This window comes from Mustelus asterias, chromosome 15, assembly GCF_964213995.1.
Source record: "Mustelus asterias chromosome 15, sMusAst1.hap1.1, whole genome shotgun sequence".
In the NCBI taxonomy this organism is placed as follows: Eukaryota; Metazoa; Chordata; class Chondrichthyes; order Carcharhiniformes; family Triakidae; genus Mustelus; species Mustelus asterias.
This window is the reverse complement of record NC_135815.1, coordinates 41,717,008-41,737,042: the sequence shown is the minus strand read 5'-3', so window position 1 is coordinate 41,737,042 and position 20,035 is coordinate 41,717,008. Positions and strand designations below refer to the sequence as shown.

Below are 20,035 nucleotides of genomic sequence, written 5' to 3'. Positions count from 1 at the left end.
TGCTATATTTCTATGACTATCCCTCTTTTCTTTTCTAATCTTTTAGTAGTTTTTCTCTCCAGTTTGTTCTTGCTGTTTTCATCTTATCTTTTGTATAAGCTCTAATTGCCATTTTTATTAGTTTCAAGTTTGCTCTAGTTTCACCCACTTTTCACCCATGGCACCATTACCTTTGATACACTCCCCTTTGTGCTCATTATTGCAACATACTCGATCTATACTTATTTAAACATTCTCTATTGTTGCTCTGTCATTTTTATTCGCCAATTCCTCCTATTTAATCTGGGCAAGGTCCCATTTTATCTCACTTACAATCTTTTGTAGTTAAATATCCTTGTCCCCTGCTTATTTTTCCTTTCCTATTCCTATATTGGATCTTTTTATATTGTGGTCACTTCTACACAAACATCCCTTACATTTTGGGTACCTATGTGCTCTGCACTACTACGCAGTGTAGGTCAAGTAGTGGTTTCTTCCTTGTTCAAAAACTGCAGCTGCAGAAGCATTTTGATTGAGAAAATAATCATGAGTACATTGCAAAAAATACCCCTTGCCTCTACCACCACAACCATTTTCCTCATTCCAACTGATATTTGGATAATATCTACCACATTGTAACTATTGTTCATATAATTTGTCTACAGATCTCATCCTCAGTTAGCTTTGATGCTCTGTAATATTTTCCAAGTAGCTTTTCTTTAGTTTAATTTCTCTGTATAAACACAATGAATACTGCTACTTCTCTTTCCTTTATTCCTTCCCTACCTTACTGAAAGTTTTATGCTCAGGAATATTTAATTGTCATTCCTCACCCAGCTAGTCATGTTTCAGTTATTACTGTAACATTGTGTAGTTTAATTTTAAGCAATTACCAGTTTTGTTTCTTACATTCAGTGCATTGATATTTAAATATAAAAAACACACATTAGTTTTATATGTTGCAATTTTTCCTATTTTTTTTCTTTCTATGTATTGAATTTTTGTTAGCCCACTTGGCAGAGGTTAACTCCAACTTTTCTACCTCCTTAACTACAAACCTAAAGCTTTCCTTGCCTCCAAGCTGTGCATTACTCCTTAGGGAGACCCCTTTACATCTCCATTTAAATACAGTCCTGACTGATAGGATGAAAGTCTCCCCCCTCTGCTGTTCGTAAGGATTTTGCATGAAGGACTTCATCACAATTCTAAGTAATTGTCCCCCTATTCTGAGACTGTGCCCCCATTTTCTGGATACTATTGCTCAGAGAAACAGCAGGCACAATTGTCCTGGTGGGAAAAGTGATGCAATTCCTACCAGGTGGGTCGGCGTGATCGACATCACAATCCACCCACACTTAGTCATTTTTTTGGAGCTTGGGATGATTCCTGCTGCGAAAGAGATGTGTGAGACCTAAAGATGCCGGCAAAGCTGGATCCTCAGAGATCAGGGTGCCTTTTTTAAAGGGTGGCCAAGTCTCCAGACAACCCTAGTGACGCCCCATGTCCATACAAAGAGACTGTGAGTAATATACAAAGTTTACTGATGATAGAAACTAGATGGGAATGGAAACTCTCAAGAGGACACCAATAGACTGCAAAGAGATATAGTACTCTACAGTACTCTAGGTATGGTGATTTCCTTCCTAATTGCTTGTTGTATCTGCACGGTAACTTACTGTGTTTCCTGTATGAGTACACCCAAGTTTCCCTGAACTATTACAAGATTCATGCTTTTTCAGATATATTTTGATTTTCTGTTCTTACTACAAAAGTGAATAACATCACATTTCTCCACATATTCTACCTTGTTGCCCACTTGTTTAATCTGCCTATATCTCTTTGCAGTCTATTGGTGTCCTACTCACCAGCAAAGACCCGCACCCCCCACCCCCCCCACCACTCGTTGGCATCAGTTCCTCCCCCCACTCACCACTACCAGTGGCACCCCCCCACCAGGTAAGTGAAACTCTGCTATGGGGTTGCCAAAGGTAGCCCCCTTCAGGCCCCCTACCCCTCATGCCCCCTGCAGGCCCTGCCCCTTGGAAGTGCCAACCTGGCATTAGTGCCAACCTCTCAGAGTCCACCCAATGAAGTCACTTCAGAGCCTTGTATGCTTCAATGAGGTGGCCTCACATTCTTTTTCAGAGAGTATAGACAATTTACTCAGACTGTAATCATAGGACAATCTTCTTGTCCCAGGGACCAGTCTAGTGAACCTTCACTGTACTGCTCCAATGCAAGTATATCCTTTGATGTGGAAACCAAAGGAGGACACAGTACTCTAGGTATGGTGATTTCCTTCCTAATTGCTTGTTGTATCTGCATGGTAACTTACTGTGTTTCCTGTATGAGTACACCCAAGTTTCTCTGAACTATTACAAGATTCATGCCTTTTCAAATATATTTTGATTTTCTGTTCTTACTACCAAAGTGAATAACATCACATTTCTCCACATATTCTACCTTGTTGCCCACTCGTTTAACCTGCCTATATCTCTTTGTAGTCTATTGGTGTCCTCTTTAGAGTTTCCATTCCCATCTAGTTTCTATCATCAGTAAACTTTGTATATTACTCACAGTTTCTTTGTCTAAGTCATTAATATAGATTGCAAATAACTGAAGACCCTGCAGTCATGAATGCAGCACTTAATTAGTTACAGCCTGCCAATGTGAAAATGCCCATCTATCTCTGCTTCTCATCCGTTAATCAATTCTTCATCCATGCAAATATATTACCCCCAATTCCATGAGCCCTTATCTTATGTGTTAACCTTTAGAGTGGCACCTTATAATTTGCCTTTTGGAAATCCCAACATAGTACATTTATTGGTTTCCCTTTATCTACCCTATTAATTACATCCTCACAAAATTCTTAATAAATTTGTCAAACACAATTTCCTTTCATAAAACCACATTGACTTTGATCCTACTAAGAAATCTCCAAGTCCATTGTTAAAACTTCCTTAATAATAGATTTCAGCATTTTCCCAATGACCAATGTTAGGCTAGCTGACCGATAATTCCCTCTTTTCTATCTCCCTCCAATTTCACACTCACCTCTGGAACCTAGGAGACCCAGCCCTCCCTCCTTGCCCGGTTTATCCTCCAACCCCGAGATCATCCCATCCTGACCACCAGGGCATACCCTAGCTTCCTGCTCCCGGGACCCCAGGATTTACCTCCCGGGACTTAGTTCCAGGCAAAGCACTGCAGTACTTCTTCTGGTCACTTCAGTGCTGTGCCTGGACAGGCTGGAGAGTTGTTAGCCAATCTGATTGGCTGACAGCCCTTCAAGGTGAAGTCCTGCCTACTGAGCTCAATTGAGCATGAAATGGCAGTGATCCTATCAGAGTTGGCATGTATGGGTTATGTATCAACTCCCAGAACGACAAGCACTCACCATCCTGAAAATTCTGACCCATACCTTTCCAATGGTGGTTAGATCTAAACCATTTTTTACTATTTGCAATTTTAATTTTATTTGTTTACTGTTTTCCTTTGCATGGACTTTATTAGCTGATGAACTATTACCATTAAAGTTTCTCTCCCTTCTTGTTCCACTCTGCTTGTTATTACCCACATCATTGCACTGCTCTGTTTCCTTAATCTTTGTCTTTAGATTTATAAATCTCCCTTCACTTGACTGCCCCCCGCACCTTTGGTTTTTAAGCCCGATTCACAGTTCTAGTTATACAGTTTGCCAGGACACTGATCCCAGACCGGTTTAAGTGGAGCCCATCCAAATGTAAAAGCTCCATCTTCCTATTACAGGTGGCAGTGCACCCATGAATTGAAATCCTTTCTTCCCACACTGCGATTTGAGCCACGCCTTTAATTCTCCAATCTGTTTACCCCTTTGCTTTTGAAACGTGGCTTAAGAAATAACTCAGTGATTATTACCTTTGAGGTTCTGTGTTTTATTTTGGACACTAACTCGTCAAAACTCTGTCAGCAGAACATAATTCCTAGCTGTACCTTTGCCATTGGTTCCTAAGTGGACCACAACAACTGGATCCTCCCTCTCTCTTTCAAGTTTGTCTCTAGCCATGAGGAGATATCTTGAACGCTGACATTGGGCAGGCAGCACTGCCTTTGGAACTCCTGTTTATGGCTGCAAAGAACATGATCTATCCCCCCCCCCCGCACCATCCCCATCCATCCTCCTGTCATTGTTCTCATCCACACAGGTAGCAAGTATCTGTCCTTCAAAATCAGTACTGGGATTTCTCTGTCATTGCACCATGGATCCCTATACCTGCCTGACTCACACACCCTGGTGTACCTGATACCTGACCAACTCTAAAGGTCTCCTTTCCCAAAGGGGTGTGATTCCTTCTTGGATCAAAGTGTCCAGGTAACTTTTCCCCTCCCCGATGCCCTGCATTGTCTGCAGTTTGGACTCCTGTTCAACAACTCTGAGCCAAAGTTACTTGTGCTGCAGACACTTACTGCAGATATGGTTGTCCCGGGATTTCAATGTTCTCCTCAAACCCCCAAGTGTTGCCTTTATAGGTTATCAGCTACTCTGTTGTGTGTACCTATTTATTTATTTAATTAGTTATTAGTTTATTAAAGTAATATCAAGTTACAGTCTCCTAGCTTAGAGACAAAAGAAGAACACTCACCAGCTACTGGGGATAAAGGAGAGGGGGTAAAAAGCAGCACCTCTTCCCTTTCTGCATCAAATTCCCACTTGCATCAAATTCCCAACTTTATCATTTTTTATGGAGCATTCTGCTCCATGATCACTCTGTGCTTTACCCTTGAAGTTAAGTTACCTCCGGACACAGCCAATAAGAACATAAGAAATAGGAGCAGGAGTAGGCCAGCTAGCCCCTCGAGCCTGCCCCGCCATTCAACAAGATCATGGCTGATCTGAAGCAAATCAGTTCCACTTACCCGCCTGCTCCCCATATCCCTTAATTCCCTTATCGATCAGAAATCTATCTATCCATGATTTAAACATATTCAATGAGGTAGCCTCCACCACTTCAATGATCATGTCTAAATAGTGATCATTTGGGTGCCAGAGGGAGATGTGAGCCCATGGAATCAAATTGCAGAAAAGAGTAGGCGCTCTTAAGAGAGGGTAACAATTTGCAAAGAAAATTGGTGAAAGGAATCTCACTCTTCTGATAAATGGTTAAAACATTGATGCAAAACACTGCAAGTTTGAGAACATATCTTCTGGGATACCAGAGAATGTTCTCTGATAATATTGTGATTAAATTCTATATGGATACTTTTTCCTTTGCTTTATTCTGATGTCTTTAGGACTTAAGATAAGTCTATTGGTAACTTCACAAACAACTTCAGAAAGTTATGAAGAAGCAACTAAACAGAGCACAGTACATTTGATGAATCAACGGAAATGTTCAGGTCTAGGACTAATGGATTTTTCTTTGGAAAGGTTATCAAGGATATGGAGGAAAAGCAAGGCAAATGGAGCTACAGATCAGCTATAACCTAACAGAATTGCGGCATATGTTTGAGGGCTGAATGTTCCTAAATTTAAATGAGGAAAGATAACATTTGCGAGATCTTTCGAGTAGACAAAGTAGAAATTTCATTAATGGTTTTCACTGGGAAAGGGATGTCAGAGTGACCTTCACCGAGTGTGGGATGCAGGTTAATATTAAAACAGATGTGAACTTAATGTTTTTAATTCTATGACCTAGTCTCTTTGAATGCATTTTTATTTTTTTTACCAGATCACATTTAAACTTATGCAGTTTCGTTACATGGGAACATAAGAGCAGCAGTAGGCCATTTGGCCCTTCAAGCCTATTCCACCGTTCAAACACATCATGGCTGATCATTCACCTCAATGCCATTTCCCCCCACTATCCCTTCTATATCCCTATCCCTTAATATCATTAGTATTCAGAAAACTATCAATTACAGTATTGAACATGCTCAGTTGAGCTTCCTTAGCCCTCTGGGGCAAAGAATTCCAAAGGTTCATCACCCCAAGTGGAGAAATTGCTCCTTGTCTCAGACTTAAATGGCCTGCCCCTTATTCTGATTATTCTGAGACCATGTCTCCTAGTTCTAGACTTGACAGCAAGGGGAAACATCCTATTCACATCTACCCTGTCACACCCTGAAAGAATTTTGTAAGTTTCAATGAGATCTTCTTGGAAATTCTAGAGAATACATCACAAGTGTATGAAGTTTAAAATATTTGGGCGAGAGCCAGCAAATACATAAGATCTGTCTAAACAGTAAGATAATTTCCTGCTAGGGTTAAGGAACTTTGACTCATATACACTGTGTAAGCCTAAAGAATTATCTGTTTCGCAAAGTATCCTCAACCTATTGGCAAGTCATCCCGTCTTGCCTCATCCCGTCTTGCCTCACCCAGAGGGAGACCTCACTCTTCCTCCTGTTCTGCCTCACCCAGAGGAAGACACCACTCGCTACCATCCTGCCTCATTGAGATTTAACAAATGATCCAAGGAGCATAAGTACTGGTCAGTGGCCCACCTCCCCTGCACTAAGTTTGTAAGGTTTTTTTTCATGCTACCAGTTATGAATGATAAGAGCACTAGAGGGCAGTATAAACACACTAGTGACGAGTGGCATGCTGCAGGGATCGGTGCTGGGGCCTCAACTATTTACCATATGCATAGACGAGCTGGAGGAGGGGACCGAGTATAGGGTAACAAAGTTTGCGGATGACACAAAGATGAGTGGGAAAGCAAATTGCATGGAGGACACAGAGAGTCTGCAGAGAGATTTGGATAGGCTAAGTGAGTGGGCAAGGATCTGGCAGATGGTGTATAACGTTGGTAAGTGTGAAGTTATCTACTTTGGAAAGAATAATAGTAAAATGGACTATTATTTAAACGGTGAAAAATTACAACATGCTACTGTGCAGAGGGACCTGGGGGTCCTTGTGCATGAATCACAAAAACTCAGTTTGCAGGTGCAGCAGGTAATCAAGAAGGCAAATGGAACGTTGGCCTTTATCGCGAGAGGGATGGAGTATAAAAGCAGGGAGGTCATGCTGCAACTGTACAGGGTACTGGTGAGGCCGCACCTAGAGTACTGTGTACAATTTTGGTCCCCTTATTTAAGAAAGGATATATTAGCTTTGGAGGGGGTACAGAGAAGGTTCACCAGGTTGATTCCGGAGATGAGGGGGTTAGCTTATGAGGAGAGATTGAGTAGACTGGGCCTGTACTCATTGGAGTTTAGAAGGTTGAGGGGAGATCTTATAGAGACATATAAGATAATGAAGGGGCTAGACAGGGTAGAAGCAGCGAGGTTATTTCCACTTAAAATGGAAACAAGAACATAGGGGGCATAGCCTCAAAATAAGGGGGAGTTAATTTAGAACAGAGTTGAGGAGGAACTTCTTCTCCCAGAGGGTAGTGAATCTTTGGAACTCTCTGCCCAATGAAGCAATACAGGCTACCTCGTTAAATGTGTTTAAGTCACAGATAGATAGATTTTTAACCATTAAGGGAATTAAGGGTTATGGGGAGCGGGCGGGTAAGTGGAACTGAACCAACTATCAGATCAGCCATGATCTTATTGAATGGCGGAGCAGGCTTGAGGGGCTAGATGGCCTACTCCTGCTCCTATTTCTTATGTTCTTACACCTTCTTATGGAGGCCACATGTTAAGTTGGAAGGATATAGGCCTTCAGTGCCTTTGATCTCATCTTATCAGAATGTCATACATATCTTCAAAATATCACAGCTTCTGCTCTTCTTGCAAAAGAATGTGGTGTCACCATTCCACAGAGAACCTATTCTGGCTGTCGATCATCCCCTGTGTATTGCATTATTTTTTGATACTGAACAAAATTTGTCAGTCACACCTCTGAATGTGAAACCTCTTGCCCAATTCCCCAGCATATCTGAAATTATTATGTGTGGTTGATTTTATCCATTGATGATCTTGTTTTAACTCCATGAGAATTTTTTTTTCTGCAGTGCCACTTTTTGAGGCTTAACAGCTTTGTTGTATCAAGTCATTTTTCATAGCTCTTAGCTCTGGTACTGGGTCTTAAACTCATTGATATTTTTCTGGCTAGTAGAAGCATAATTGTTTTATTACTGCACCAGTAATCCAGAGACATGGACTCATGATTGGGAGACATGAGTTCAGATCCGACCATGGCAGTTGGGGAATTTAAATTCAGTGAATTAAATAAACCTGGAATAAAAAGATAGAATCAGTCATAGTGACTGAAACCACCAAATTGTCATTAAAACCCATTTGGTTCGCTCATATTTAGGAAAGAAAATCTTCTGTCCTTACCTGATCTGATCCATATATGACTCCAGATCCATAGAACCATAGAATTCCTGTGGTGCAGAAGAGGGTTTTCAGCCCATCGAATTGCACTGACCCTCTGAGAGAACATCCCACCCAGGCCCATCCCGTGCATTTAGCATGGGCAATCCATCTAACTCACATCTTTGGAGTGTGGGAGGAAACCGGAGTACCCGGAGGAAACCCACGCTGACACTGGGAGAATGTGGAAATTCCACACAGTCACCCAAGGCCGGAGTTGAACCTGGTCCCTGGTGCTGTGAGGTAGCAGTGCTAACCACTGTGTCACCGTGCTGCCCCTTGTGGTTGATTATTAACTATGGAAAATAGCAGCTGGGCAAGGTGTATCCCTTAAGTGGGCAATAATAGGCCATTTATAGGTTCCAATTGGGGCAAGGTTGAGCCGATTGCCCTCGACCTCGCCTGTCCCCTGTAAAATTGTGGGCAGGTGGATAGCGGGAAGGTTACCTGGGGTATTTTATGGGCCACCTGGCCTGTGGTCCCGCCAGAAATTTCTGCTCATGGTGCTTTAGAGGTGTCAGGTTCACCTCTCTGAGGCCAGACCATCAAGTGTAACAAATTTGAAAGGATTTGTGCAGGATGCAAGACTTATTCCGTAGATGCGTTGGGGCAGGGCTTCCCAAACTCTGGGTCATGACTTCCAGTGGAGTTGCAAGATGAAAGTTTGCTGTCGTGACCTTTGAGGCAGCAATGGCTGCTGTGGAGCTAGGACTGAATGCTAACAACTGGCAAATGGTGGACGTGGCTTAATAAGTTGCTCTTGGAGGCCCAGTTGCTGCTGCAAACAAAAAGCCTGTGAAAAGGTAAATGTTTAGTTTATTTAGAGAGATCCTACTATTTCATTACTTCTGTCTCCCCTCACCCCTGATGGTGATGAGCGAGGGGATTTGGGAGGTGGAGATGGGTGACGAGAGAGGGAAAATGGGAGGTAAGGAAGGAGAAGATGGGGGTGAAGAAGATGGAGTTGGGAGATGAAGGAGAGGGAGTTGGGTGAAGGAGAGGGTAGCATGGTGGCACAGTGGTTAGCACTGCTACCATTCATGAATGAATATGGCAGGGCTGCAGAGTTTAAATCTGATCCATTGGCCATGGGATTGCTTAACTCCGTCTATTGAATGCTGTGTCTGCTGTTTAGCATTCAAGTAGTCCTGTAACTTTACCAGGTTGACACCTATTTTTAGGCTTGCCTGTGTTGCTCCAGGCATGCCCTCCTGCATTGTGCATTGAACCAGAGTTGATTTCCCAGCTTGATTCTAATAGTAGAATGGTGGATATGCTGGATCATGAGGCTACAGATTATAGTTGAGTACAATTCTGTTGCTGCAGATGGCCCACAGTGCCTCATGGATGTCCAGTTTTGGGTTGTTCCATCTGTTTGAAATCTATCCCATCTAACACAGTGAAGGTGTCTCAGAACACAATGGAAGTTATCCTCAATATGAAGACCGGACTTTGTCACTGCCAGGACTGTGCAGTGGTCACTCTTATGGGCTTTGAAGGCTGAATGCCTTGCTAGGCAATTTCAGAGGGCAGTGAATAGTCAACCACATTGCTGTATGCCTGGCGTCACATGTAGGCCAAGCCACATAAGGACAGCACATTTCTTCCCCTAAGGGATATTAGTGAACTAGATGGCGTTTTACGACAATCAATAATGGTTTCATGGTTACTGTTACTGACACCAGCTTTTACTTCTAGATTTATTAACTGAATTTAAATTTCACCAGCCACCGTTTCATTCCTATGTCCAGTGAGCAGCAGCCCAGGCCTCTGGATTGCTAGTCTGGTGACATTAACACCATGCCATTGCTGTCATTAATGCCCAATAGTATTTTAAATTTAAACATTTATCTTTGTTAAACCAACTTTGGTAAAGTTATCGTTAGGATATGGACATGATTACTAATCTTGTTATTTTTGTTTTAGGATATTGACACAGTGATAGAGCAAGCTAAAAAGGTACAGTTAATTTCCATTAATCAATTCTTGGATTAAATAACACACAGACAAATATGTTCATTTGTAAATAAACATTGAAAACAAGTATTCTTCAAGTGGCATTATCAATCCTAGTCAGAAATTTCCTCAAAGCTTCTCCAGCCACACTGTCATAACTTATTGGGAAATACAGTGGCCACCCTGTTGATATACAATAGGGCTTCCACTGCACTTCTGGTGAAATTGCTACAATAGAGTTCAAATATTTCTGAGGAAGTTCCAGGCTTGTAATTTGATGGTCTGCTAAGTATGGATTTTACCCTGTCTGGAGCATTTGATGAGAATGCAACCACATGTTTCTGCCCATGTGCATTCTGGCTGTTTCACAGACAGCTCATGGAATGGTAAACAGTGTAATAGACTCCCTATCACAACTGCACTCCAGCTGATTGGAGAAAGGTGTGACAAGGTGGATTAACACTTTAGCTACCGTGCTTGTTGATTGTGCAATCTTTAATTAGAGCTGAGCAACAGGTCTATTTTGGATTATGTCCTATGGGCATTCATACAACTGTTGTTGATGTGAGTATGATTATCCATTGCAGCAGTTTTTTGTTCTTTCCAGGCTGGACTCCTAGCTCTTGTGGCAGTAGCAGAACATTCGGGAGAGTTTGAAAAGCTGATAGAGCTTTCAGATAAGTATGTATATCATACCTTTTGCACATTTATTTATAAAATATCCAAGCCCTAAAGCACCCTGGTAATTCAGTGGTAAAGGTACCATGTGATGTAGTAACTGAGTCATATAGACTTAGGTAGGTCTTAGGTTTCATCTGAGTCTTTACTTGACTTCAACTGAGATTTAGCAGAGGTTCTAATTTTGGCCTTATTATTAAGCTGAGTGCGAAGAAAGTTAATCAGCAAACACCCCTTTACTTGATTGCTATCCAGCGAATTACTAAAGGAAAGCATGTGTATGGACATTGGATTATGAGAACCCTTTAGCCAAATGCCCCATTAGCATTCATATGAAGAACAGTCTCTTGACTGAGAAACTAGAGGATTTCACCATCTATGGAACTCAGCAGCAGAAAATCTCCAAATTATTATGCTTCCTTCATGTACATACTCATTTCTGTATTGATTGCCACTGTGTTGTGCATACCTGTATCTGTAAATTCAGATTTGATTTGGATCTGTGTGTGAAGTAATGGTTCTTAAAGAGAGGGGAAGAATAACTTTGGTTGGAATCTGTTGATTAAAGTGATAATTGTGTCCCATGGTCACAGGTGAGGTGCCTGAAGATTGGAGGGTGGCAAATGTTGGCCCTTTGTTTAAGAAGGGCTGCAAGGAAAAGCCTGGGAACCACAGGCCAGTGAGCCTAATGTCTGTAGTGGGTAAGTTGTGAGAAGGTATTTTGAGAGACAGGATCTACAGGCATTTAGCGAGACAAGGACTGATTAGGGACAATCAGCATGGCTTTGTGAGTGGAAAATCATATCTTACGAATTTGATTGAGTTTTTTGAAGGGGTAACCAAGAAGATAGATGAGGGCAGTGCAGTCAATGTTGTCTACATGTATTTTAGCAAGGCCTTTGACAAGGTACCGGATGGTAGGTTGTTGCATTATGTTAAATCTCTCGAGATCGAGGGTGAGGTAGCCAATTGGATACAAAAATGGGTGGTTACAGAAGACAGAGGGTGATTGTAGAGGGTTGTTTTTCAAACTGGAGGCCTATGACCAGCGGTGTGCTTCAGGGATCGGTGCTTGGTCCACTGTTATTTGTCATTTATGTTAATGATTTGGATGAGAATTTAGGAGGCATGGTCAGTAAGTTTGCAGTTGGCACCAAGATTGGTGGCACAGTGGACAGTGAAGAAGGTTATTTAGGATTACAATGGGATCTTGCTCAATTGGGTCATTGATGAATGGCAGATGGAGTTTAATTTAGATAAATGCGAGGTGATGCATTTTGGTAGATTGAACCAGGGCAGGACTTACTCAGTTAATGGTAGGGCATTGGGGAGAGTTATAGAACAAAGAGATCTAGGGGTCACAGGTTCATAGCTCCTTGAAAGTGGAGTCACAGGTGGACAGGGTGGTGAAAAAGGCATTCGGCATGCTTGGTTTCATTGGTCAGAACATTGAATACAGGAGTTGGGACATCTTGTTGAAGTTGTACAAGACATTGGTAAGGCCGCACTTGGAATACTGTGTACAGTTCTGGTTACCCTATTATAGAAAGGATATTATTAAGCTTGAAAGAGTGCAGAAAAGATTTACTAGGATGCTACAGGGACTTGATGGTTTGAGTTATAAGGAGAGGCTGAATAGACTGGGACTTTTTTTCCCTGAAGCGTAGAAGGTTTAAGGTGATCTTATAGAGGTCTATAAAATAATGAGGGGCATAGATAGGTAGATAGTCACCATCTATTCCCAAGGGTAGGGGAGTCTAAAACTAGAGGGCATAGATTTAAGGGGAGAGATACATAAAGGATCCAGAGGAGCAATTTTTTCACACACAAGATAGTGATTGGCTGGATCGAGCTGCTAGAGATAGTAGGAGAAGCAGGTAGTATTTTGGCTTTTAAAAAGCTTTTAGACAGTTTCATGGGTAAGATTGGTTTGGAGGGATATGGGCCAAATGTGGGAAATTGGGACTAGCTTAATGGTAAAAACTGGGCGGCATGGACAAGTTGGCCCAAAGGGCCTGTTTCCATGCTGTAAACCTCTATGACTCTTTGGTTGTAGTCTTTGTGTTTCTCTAGTTAATAGGAGCCAGACATAATTTATTTTTTCAAAGGACTCTGGTGACCCATGAAACTAACTCCAAGTCATCTAATCTGCTCACAACTCCAGATTTTAAAAACCAAGGCCCAGATTTTTATCATGGCTGCAAATCCGAAGTCCTGCCCCTGAACACAGCATTTCTTATTTTTGCCGAGTGGGACTGGAATTAGGCCAGGATTTGCGCACATGCAGTTTATGGACACAGATGGTCAATTAAATCATCGGTTACATCCACAGAAGTGGGATTTTGGCAGGCCAGGAGTGTGAAACCCAAAGTGTGCAAATTATTCCAGCTAAGAACTGGTCTGAACTTGGTGGATTAATTTGGATAGCCAGGGTACCCCTTTGGAGAGATAAGGTACCCCTTTTTATATGATTCTGGGACACCTTTGGGAGAGTTAAGGTACACTTTGAGGCAGGAGTGTAACTGGAAGAGAATGGCTAGAGAATGGGAGGGGTGGGAATAAATTGAGGCCCAGGCTCAAAGGCCTTTCACCCACCTGAAAACAGAGTCAGGAGCAGACAAATAGGTGGACAAATCTCTGAGAAAGGCAAAAACAATAGGGCATTAACAATTGGGGATTTTAACGACCCAATATTAACTAGGATAGTTTTAGCTTGAAAGGAATGGAAAGAACAGAATTCTGGAGGTGCATTCAAGAGAACTTTTTTAGCCTGAATGGAGTAGGCCTAACAAGAAAAAGATGCGGTTCTGGGTTTAGTTTTTGTAAACGAAGCTGGGCAGGTGGAAGGGGTGGCAATGGGAGAGCATTTTGGTGGTAGTGATCATTATTCGGTTAGTTTTAAAGTAATTATAGAAGAGGACAAAGCTAGAACAGGAGTTAAAGTTCTAAATTGGGGTAGGGCCAATTTTACTGAACTGAGGAATGATTCAGCAAATGTGGATTAAAAACAGCTACTTAAAGGTAAATCAGTGTTATAACAGTGGGAGGCATTCAAAGGGAAAATCAAGGGGTTCAGACACAAAGAACCCAATATTACAGAAAACCAAGAGGAGTATAGAAAGTGCAGGGGTGAAATCAAAAAGGAAGTTAGGAAAGCAAAGAGAGGGTGTGAAAGAATATTGGCAAGTAAAATCTAAGAGAACCCAAAGATGTTTTATCAATACAGAGTAAGAGAACTAAGGAATGAGTAGGGCCTATAGAAGACCAAAAAGGTAACCTGTTAAGAACTGCCCTGATGTTACCTGCAAGAGTGTTTCCCCTTGTTGGACATTCTAGAATGAGAGGCCATAGTTTTAGACTAAGGGGAGAAATTTAAAGGGATTTGAACAGAAATGAGGAGGAATTACTTCACTCAAAGGGCCGTGAACCTGTGGAATTCTCTACTCCAGAGTGCAGTGGACACTAGAACACTAACCAAATTTAAGAAGGGGATAGATAGGTTTTTAATTAGTAGTGGGATGAAAGATTTTGGAGAATGGGCAGAAAGGTGGCGATGAGGCCAAGATGAGATCAGGCGTGATCGCATTGAATGGCAGAGCAGGCTCGAGGGGCTGAATTGCCTGCTTTTAGTTCTTATGTTCTTATGAGTTCCAGACCCCTACTACCCTCTGGATGAAAACATTTTTCCTCATCTTCCCTCTAATCTTCTAAAAATCACTTTAAATCTATGCTTCTAGTCATTGGGCTCTCTGCTAAGAGAAATGAATCCTTTCTGTCCACTCTATCCAGGCCCCTTACAACCTTGCACACCTTAATAAAATCTCCCCTCAGACTCTTCCAAGCCAAGGAAAACAACACCAGTCTATCCAATCTTCCCTCATAGCTGTAATTTTCAAGACCTGCGAACATCCTCATAAATCTTCTCTGAACCCTCTCTAATGCAATTATATCCTTTCTGTAGTAAGGTGACCAGAACTGTATGCAGTACTCAAGATGTGCCCTAACTAGTATTTTATGTAGCTCCAGCAAAACCTCCCTACTCTTATACTCCGTACCTCAACTAATGAAGAAAAATATCCCATATGCCTTCTTAACCACCTCATCAACCTGTCCTGCTACCTTCAGAGATCTGTAGACATTCATTCCAAGGTCCCTCATTTCCTGTACACCTCTCAGTATCCTCCTATTTATTGTGTTTGACTTCCACAAATGCATCACCTCACACCTCTCTGGGTGAATTCCATTTGCCACTTCTCTGCTCACCTGTCCAGTTCATTGCTATCTTCCTGCAGACTACAGTTTACTTCCTCACTATCAACCAAGTAGCCAAGTTTTGTATTGTCTGCAAAAGTTCTTGATCACCCTCCTGACATTTAAATCCAAAGCATTAATAAATAACACAACAAGCAGGGGCCAAGTACTGGTCCCTGTAGAAAAAAGTTTAACGTTTATTCATTAGTCACAATAAGGTTCACATTCACACTGCAATGAAGTTACTGTGAAAATCCTACTGAAAAAACCCTACTGAAAGAATCCTACTGAAAAAAAGCCTGCCTGTTTCAAAAGCACCCATCAACCATTACTCTTAGTTTCCTGCCATTGAGCCAATTTTATATCCAATTTGTTACATTCTCTTTGACCCATTAATTTTTTAACTAGTTTTCCATGTGGGACCTTGTCAATCTTGCTAAAATCCATGTAGAATCCATCACTGAATCCCCCACGATCAACATCCTGGGGGTTACCATTGACCAGAAACTGAAGTAGACTAGCCATCTAAGTACTATGGTTACAAGAGCAAGTCAGAGGCTAGGAATCCTGCAGTGAGTAACTCACCTCCTGACTCCACAATGCCTGTCCACCATCTACAAATCAGGAGTGTGTTGGGACCCTGTCCACTTGGCTGGATGAGTGCAGCTCCAAGAACACTCAAGAAACCTGATCCCATTCCAGGACAAAGCAGCCTGGTTGATTGGCACTCCATCCACAAACATTCATTCCCTCCACCATCAATGCACAGTGGCAGCAGTGTGGATGATCCACAAGATACAAGAACATGCTAAAACTCCTTAGACAGCATCTTCCAAACCTACAACTGCTATCATAACAAAGAACAATACAGCACAGGAACAGGCCCTTCGGCCCTCCAAGCCCGCGCCGCTCCCTGGTCCAAACTAGACCATTCTTTTGTATCCCTCCATTCCCACTCTGTTCATGTGGCGATCTAGATAAGTCTTAAACGTTCCCAGTGTGTCCGCCTCCACCACCTTGCCCGGCAGCGCATTCCAGGCCCCCACCACCCTCTGTGTAAAATACATCCTTCTGATATCCGTGTTAAACCTCCCCGCCCCCCCCCCCCTCCCCTCACCTTGAACCTATGACCCCTTGTGAATGTAACCACCGACCTGGGAAAAAGCTTCCCACTGTTCACCCTATCTATGCCTTTCATAATTTTATACACCTCTATTAGGTCACCCTCATCCTCCGTCTTTCCAGTGAGAACAACCCCAGTTTACCCAATCTCTCCTCATACCTAAGCCCCTCCATACCAGGCAACATCCTATTAAACCTCCTCTGCACTCTCTCTAAAGCCTCCACATCCTTCTGGTAGTGTGGCGACCAGAACTGGACGCAGTATTCCAAATGCAGCCGAACCAACGTTCTATACAACTGCAACATCAGACCCCAACTTTTATGCTCTATGCCCCGTCCTAAAAAGGCAAGCATGCCATATGCCTTATTCACTACCTTCTCCACCTGTGACGTCACCTTCAAGGATCTGTGGACTTGCACACCCAGGTCCCTCTGCGTATCTACACCCTTTATGGTTCTGCCATTTATCGTATAGCTCCCCCCTACGTTAGTTCTACCAAAATGCATCACTTCGCATTTATCAGAATTGAACTCCATCTGCCATTTCTTTGCCCAAATTTCCAGTCTATCTATATCCTTCTGTAGCCTCTGACAATGTTCCTCACTATCTGCAAGTCCAGCCATTTTCGTGTCATCCGCAAACTTACTGATCACCCCAGTTACACCTTCTTCCAGATCGTTTATATAAATCACAAACAGTAGAGGTCCCAATACAGAGCCCTGTGGAACACCACTGGTCACAGGCATCCAGCCGGAAAAAGACCCTTCCACTACCACCCTCTGTCTTCTGTGACCAAGCCAGTTCTCCACCCATCTAGCCACCTCCCTCTTTATCCCATGAGATCCAACCTTTTGCACCAACCTACCATGAGGGACTTTGTCAAACGCTTTACTAAAGTCCATATAGATGACACCCACGGCCCTTCCCTCGTCAACCATTCTAGTCACTTCTTCAAAAAACTCCAGCAGGTTAGTGAGGCATGACCTCCCTCTCACAAAACCATGCTGACTATCGTTAATGAGTTTATTCCTTTCTAAATGCGCATACATCCTATCTCTAAGAATCCTCTCCAACAACCTCCCTACCACGGACATCAAGCTCACCGGCCTATAATTTCCCGGGTTATCCTTCCTACCCTTCTTAAATAACGGGACCACATTAGCTATCCTCCAATCCTCTGGGACCTCACCTGTGTCCAGTGACGAGACAAAGATTTGCGTCAGAGGTCCAGCGATTTCATCTCTCGTCTCCCTGAGCAGCCTTGGATAGATTCCATCAGGTGCTGGGGATTTGTCAGTCTTTATATTCCCTAAAACACCTAACACTTCCTCCCTTGTAATGGAGATTTTCTCTAACGGGTCAACACTCCCCTCCGAGACACTCCCAGTCAACACATCCCTCTCCTTTGTGAATACCGACGCAAAGTATTCATTTAGGATCTCCCCTACTTCTTTGGGCTCTAAGCATAATTCCCCACTTTTGTCCCTGAGAGGTCCGATTTTTTCCCTGACAACCCTTTTGTTCCTAACGTATGAATAAAATGCCTTGGGATTCTCCTTAATCCTGTCTGCCAAGGACATTTCGTGACCCCTTTTTGCCCTTCTAATTCCTCGTTTGAGTTCTTTCCTACTTTCTTTGTATTCCTCCAGAGCTCCCTCCGTTTTTAGCTGCCTGGACCTAACGTACGCCTCTCTTTTCTTTTTGATCAATCCCTCAATTTCCCTGGTTATCCACGGTTCTCGAATCCTACCCTTGCTATCCATTTGTACAGGCACATGCCTATCCTGCAGCCCTAACAACTGTTCCTTAAAAGACTCCCACATGCCAGATGTGGATTTACCCTCAAACAGCCTCTCCCAATCAACAGCTGCCAATTTCTGCCTAATCCCACTAAAGTTAGCCTTCCCCCAATCCAACACCTTACCCTTGGGACACCACTCATCCTTTTCCATCACTATCCTAAAGCTAACAGAATTGTGGTCACTATTTGCCACATGTTCCCCTACCAAAACTTTGAAGACCTGACCGGGCTCATTCCCCAGTACCAGGTCCAGTATAGCCCCCTCTCTAGTCGGGCTATCTACATATTGTTCCAAAGAACCTTCCTGTACGCATTTTACAAATTCCTCCCCATTCAGACTCCCAGCCCTACGCAATTTCCAGTCTATACCAGGGAAATTGAAGTCGCCCACTACAACAACCCTATTTTTCCTGCACCTATCCATTATCTCCTGACATATCCGTTCTTCCACTTCCCTTGGGCTGTTGGGGGGCCTGTAGTATACCCCAAACATAGTGACTGCGCCCTTCCTGTTTCTGAGCTCCACCCATTACACGACCCCTCTGAATTGTCCTCCCTCTGCACCACTGTAATATGCTCTCTAACTAATATTGCTACTCCCCCCCCTCTTTTGGCCCCTCCTCTGTCTCGCCTAAAACACTTGTAACCCAGAATATTCAGCTGCCAGTCCTGTCCCTCTTTCAACCAAGTCTCTGTCACCGCAACCACATCCAAATTCCTCGTAAGCATTAAGGCCCTAAGTTCGTCTGTCTTACCAGATGATGAAGTAGATGCACTCCAGACTTCCAGGCCCAGTGAGGTCATCCTCCCCCAGAGTGCTCTTCTTCTTTGCCAGCCTTGTCCTGGCCCCAAGCTCGTCCCCAGCCTCTACACTTGTAGACATAATTTTTGATCCCCACCATCATCTAAGAGGACCAGGGCAGCAGAATCATGGAAGTTCCCCTCCAAGTCATTCACAATGCTGACTTGGAAATATATCCACCCCGATCATCAGTACACTCATTTCAGGGGAGGCAGACTTGGCTTATAATCCAACCTGCACCCCCCCGTCCCTCCTCCTGAATGGAAATTGGAACTGTGGGCCGCTATTTTAAAAGATTAGGCTTGCAGAGCTAAGAATTCTTCCATCTCTATGCACCTAACCCAGAAGGGAGAATCTGGGCCCAAAATAACATGACATGCAACTATTTGGGGATTAGTTTGACAGTGTCCAGCCCATACTTGAAGAAAATCACTTGGGCTAATATTTCATAGTTAATACATATCTTAACCATACATGAAACTATACCTTCAGTGTTGAAATTGACTAAACTTCACTCCCTAACCTCTCCACCTTTCTCTTCCCATTTAGAACCCACCTTCAAATCCACCTTTTGAACCAAGTGTTCGCTCCATCTATATTAGAACATAGAACAGTACAGCACAGAACAAGCCCTTCGGCCCACGATGTTGTGCCGAGCTTTATCTGAAACCAAGATCAAGCTATCCCACTCCCTATCATCCTGGTGTGCTCCATGTGCCTATCCAATAACCGCTTAAATGTTCCTAAAGTGTCTGACTCCACTATCACTGCAGGCAGTCCATTCCACACCCCAACCACTCTCTGCGTAAAGAACCTACCTCTGATATCCTTCCTGTATCTCCCACCACGAACCCTATAGTTATGCCCCCTTGTAATAGCTCCATCCACCCGAGGAAATAGTCTTTGAACGTTCACTCTATCTATCCCCTTCATCATTTTATAAACCTCTATTAAGTCTCCCCTCAGCCTCCTCCGCTCCAGAGAGAACAGCCCTAGCTCCCTCAACCTTTCCTCATAAGACCTACCCTCCAAACCAGGCAGCATCCTGGTAAATCTCCTCTGCACTCTTTCCAGCGCTTCCACATCCTTCTTATAGTGAGGTGACCAGAACTGCACACAATATTCCAAATGTGGTCTC

The 20,035-nt window shown here is 43.0% G+C and overlaps 1 protein-coding gene across 7 annotated transcripts in view; it reads left to right on the top strand.

Annotated features, from left to right (window-relative positions):
• LOC144504478 (deoxyribonuclease TATDN3-like) overlaps window positions 1-20,035 on the top strand; it is a 92,839-nt gene that overhangs the window by 9,635 nt on the left and 63,169 nt on the right. For 5 of the 7 annotated variants that reach the window (XM_078229812.1, XM_078229817.1, XM_078229816.1 and 2 more), the window contains exons 2-3: window positions 10,213-10,245; window positions 10,850-10,923. The exons of the other annotated variants lie outside the window; for them this stretch is intronic. In XM_078229812.1, the coding sequence (XP_078085938.1) occupies window positions 10,213-10,245; window positions 10,850-10,923 (107 nt within the window). The remainder of the gene's footprint in view (window positions 1-10,212; window positions 10,246-10,849; window positions 10,924-20,035) is intronic. 7 annotated transcript variants of the gene reach the window in all.